Genomic DNA, 2,904 nt, shown 5'->3' with positions numbered 1-2,904 from the left:
GGCAAAGCTATAGTAGAAAAAGCAGAGAGAGTATAATGTTAGAGATTAAACTAACAGGTTCTGCAGAGTGGAAGAATAGAGATAGAATGAAGCAGAATGATGACATAGGGATCCCTATGTCCTCCAGCAGTCTAAGTCTATAGCAGCATAACTATAGAAATAGCTCAGGATAACCTCAGCCACTCGAACTATAAGCTTTATCAAAAAGGAAATAAATAAATGTTTAGTTAAGAGCTAAATGTTTATTTAACAAGCTTAATGTTTAGTTTGGAGCTAAATATTTATCTAACAAACTAAATATTTAATATGGAGCTAAATGTTTATTAAAAATAAAAATATTTTATTTGCAAACTAAATATTTAGTTTGGAGCTAAATATTTATTTAACCAACTAAATATTTAGTTCAGAGATAACTATTTATTCAACAAACTAAACATTTACTTTGGAGATAAATATATATTTTAAAAAATATATATATTTTATTTGCAAACTAAATATTTGGTTTGGAGATAAATATTTATTTAACCAACTAAATATTTAGTTTGGAGTTAACTATAACGATTCCTAAAAATCTTATAGATGTATTTTATAGATAAATAGGATAGAAAGAGTTTTTATTTTGTTTCTCAATTCACTGATATGTACGGGTCTGTTTAGAGAGTTGTTATGATAGTTGTAATGACGGCCTGTGCAACAAATATACAGATAAATAGAAAACAACGGATGTATTTAGATTAGATTATGTTCCCCATACTTTTAAACCCGAGCTACAATTACAATTTGTGTCTGCTAGGAGACTTTCAGAATAAAAGCACTTAGAATAAGACAGAAGGTGCTCCATCTTTCTAGAAAAAACTCCTCCATGTATTTCCGGTTTAAGTCTCTTTTCATAACAACAAGTTTTATGAAAAATGCTTCTCTTAAAAAAAAATTGTTTTATGTGTAGCATATAAGTCATTAGTTTTAATATTTTGGATTAACTTTAAACGCGTTTATTTCTCATAAATAGGAAATAAGAGCCGTTTCTGCAGTTTGTCTCACCGTTAAACCGGAAGTTGTTGTTAGCTTGTTGTCAGTGAGAGAGGCTGCAAATGGAAGGTAGGCTACAGGCTTCTAAGACCTGTTTATTTACTACTAACAATATATTATTTACATTATAACAGGCACCAATAAGTTATCATTTGAATTTGGGTTAGCTTTAACGCTTAAAGGTATTGTGAATCTACTTTTTTTCCACGCTATCTGCTGTTTTGTTGAGCTAGCTTGACAATCTAACTAACTCTGGAATAACCTCTGACTTCGTCTAAACAATTAAGTTATTTCGTGCGTTATGGAGACAATCTATGGCTGTTTCATGAGTCCTAAGAGCAAAGTGTTTGTTTTCCAGTTTTTAGGAGTTCGTAGATGAGAATAGAAGTTGGAGGAATAAGACACTTGTTCACTATGAGCTCAGCAGCTGAGGACAGAGAGCCTGGGATTCCCATGGATCATTCAAAAGAAGATCTTGGTGGAGCCGCAAACACAGGAGATTACAGCAAACATGTAAGTAATTAGACCAAATCTATCTTTATCGCGTTTAAAACTAGACGCTATTCTCTTTACTGAAGATAATGTTTTGTTTCCTTAAGTGACTTGCATTGTTGTCTTTAATCTCTTCAAAATAAAAACACCCGAAGTAATTAGATCATTCAAAAGATTTTAAATCTATTATGTTCCCACAGTATAAAACTAAGCATAATAGTTGTATGGGAAAATACAGATTTGAAAGAGTAGGAAAAAATAAAATTTTAAGTGTTATAAGAGTTAAAGAGTGTATTTTTCTAAATTACACTCATTCATTGAAAATCAAAACCTGTTGAAACTAGCAGTACCAAACTTTCTTATAGTCACCTTATTTAAAATGTAGGTACTTATTCACTAAAAAAGTTTTAAAACATTACCATTGTTTTAATCTGTAATAACTAAGAAAAATCAGACGTGTAGAAAAATATGTATCAAGGGCTCATTATTAAATTGATTCTAACATTTAAGTGTTGGGCTTAAAGTCTGTTAACGTCTGTGGCTTAGACTTAGACTTAGACAGAACTTTATTGATCCCTTGGGAAGACTCCCTCCGGAAATTAAGGTTACCAGCAGCTTACAGGACAAAAAAGTATTAAGTTAAATTAAGTTAAAATTAAGCAACAAAAAAGTATTAATATATAATAATAACAATTATTATTATTATATATTATGATATATATTAATATAATATTATTATATTATTAATATACAATATATAAGTGGCTTTCAACTGGAGTGGATTTGACATTAATTTTTTTCTGGCAAAATATAACCCTTTTCTCATTAATTTACATTTCAGCATTAATTGTTTAAGGTTTTAAATGAATAGATTGACATTAACTTGGTTATTATTCCTAAATTCTAAAATGATATTTGTCTTATTTTGAAGGATATGACGGTTTGTTTGGGCAACAGCGAAGTGAAAAGCAGTGCTGTGGTCAAGTACTCTGCTGCCCCGCCTCCAACCACCTATGCCCTCCTGCAGGAGAAAACAGACCTAAAGCTGCCACCTGCCAACTGGCTGAGAGAAAACTCCAAGCTGGGCAGTGCTGGCACCACTGTGTTAGGCTCCAGTAGCAGGAGCAAACCTTTCTCCAGGTATTCTCTTTAGGTTTGCAGAAATTGGTCACTAGCCACCTGCTTCTGATTTTCTTTCACAACATTAATAAAAATATCCCATATATGTGTTAAACTAGAGAAAATTAATGCTTGGGAGAAAAGCATTAAGAAAAGCATTAGTCACAGAAGCTATGTGCTTTTACAAACTGTAGATGATCACCAGCTTGTTGCCATCACTTTCAGCTAACCTTTAAGTGCAGATTAGACTTCTGCAACCACACA

General features: G+C 31.8%; 1 protein-coding gene across 2 annotated transcripts; it reads left to right on the top strand.

Annotated features, from left to right (window-relative positions):
- The first annotated feature begins 961 nt into the window (after window positions 1–961).
- Window positions 962–2,689, top strand: edrf1 (erythroid differentiation regulatory factor 1). 2 transcript variants are annotated; one of them, XM_015385209.1, is made up of 3 exons: window positions 962–1,098; window positions 1,395–1,542; window positions 2,453–2,689. In XM_015385209.1, exons 2-3 carry the CDS (start codon window positions 1,405–1,407, stop codon window positions 2,672–2,674), a joined length of 360 nt encoding a protein of 119 aa, XP_015240695.1. In that variant the 5' UTR covers window positions 962–1,098; window positions 1,395–1,404; the 3' UTR covers window positions 2,675–2,689. The 2 variants fall into 2 exon arrangements, with proteins under 2 accessions (XP_015240695.1, XP_015240694.1); XM_015385208.1 differs by having other exon boundaries at window positions 965–1,098; window positions 1,388–1,542.
- The last annotated feature ends 215 nt before the right edge of the window (window positions 2,690–2,904 follow it).

Source organism: Cyprinodon variegatus, unplaced genomic scaffold (assembly GCF_000732505.1).
Source record: "Cyprinodon variegatus isolate N-32 unplaced genomic scaffold, C_variegatus-1.0 Scaffold333, whole genome shotgun sequence".
NCBI classification, from domain to species: domain Eukaryota; kingdom Metazoa; phylum Chordata; class Actinopteri; order Cyprinodontiformes; family Cyprinodontidae; genus Cyprinodon; species Cyprinodon variegatus.
This window is presented reverse-complemented; position numbering and strand designations above follow the sequence as displayed.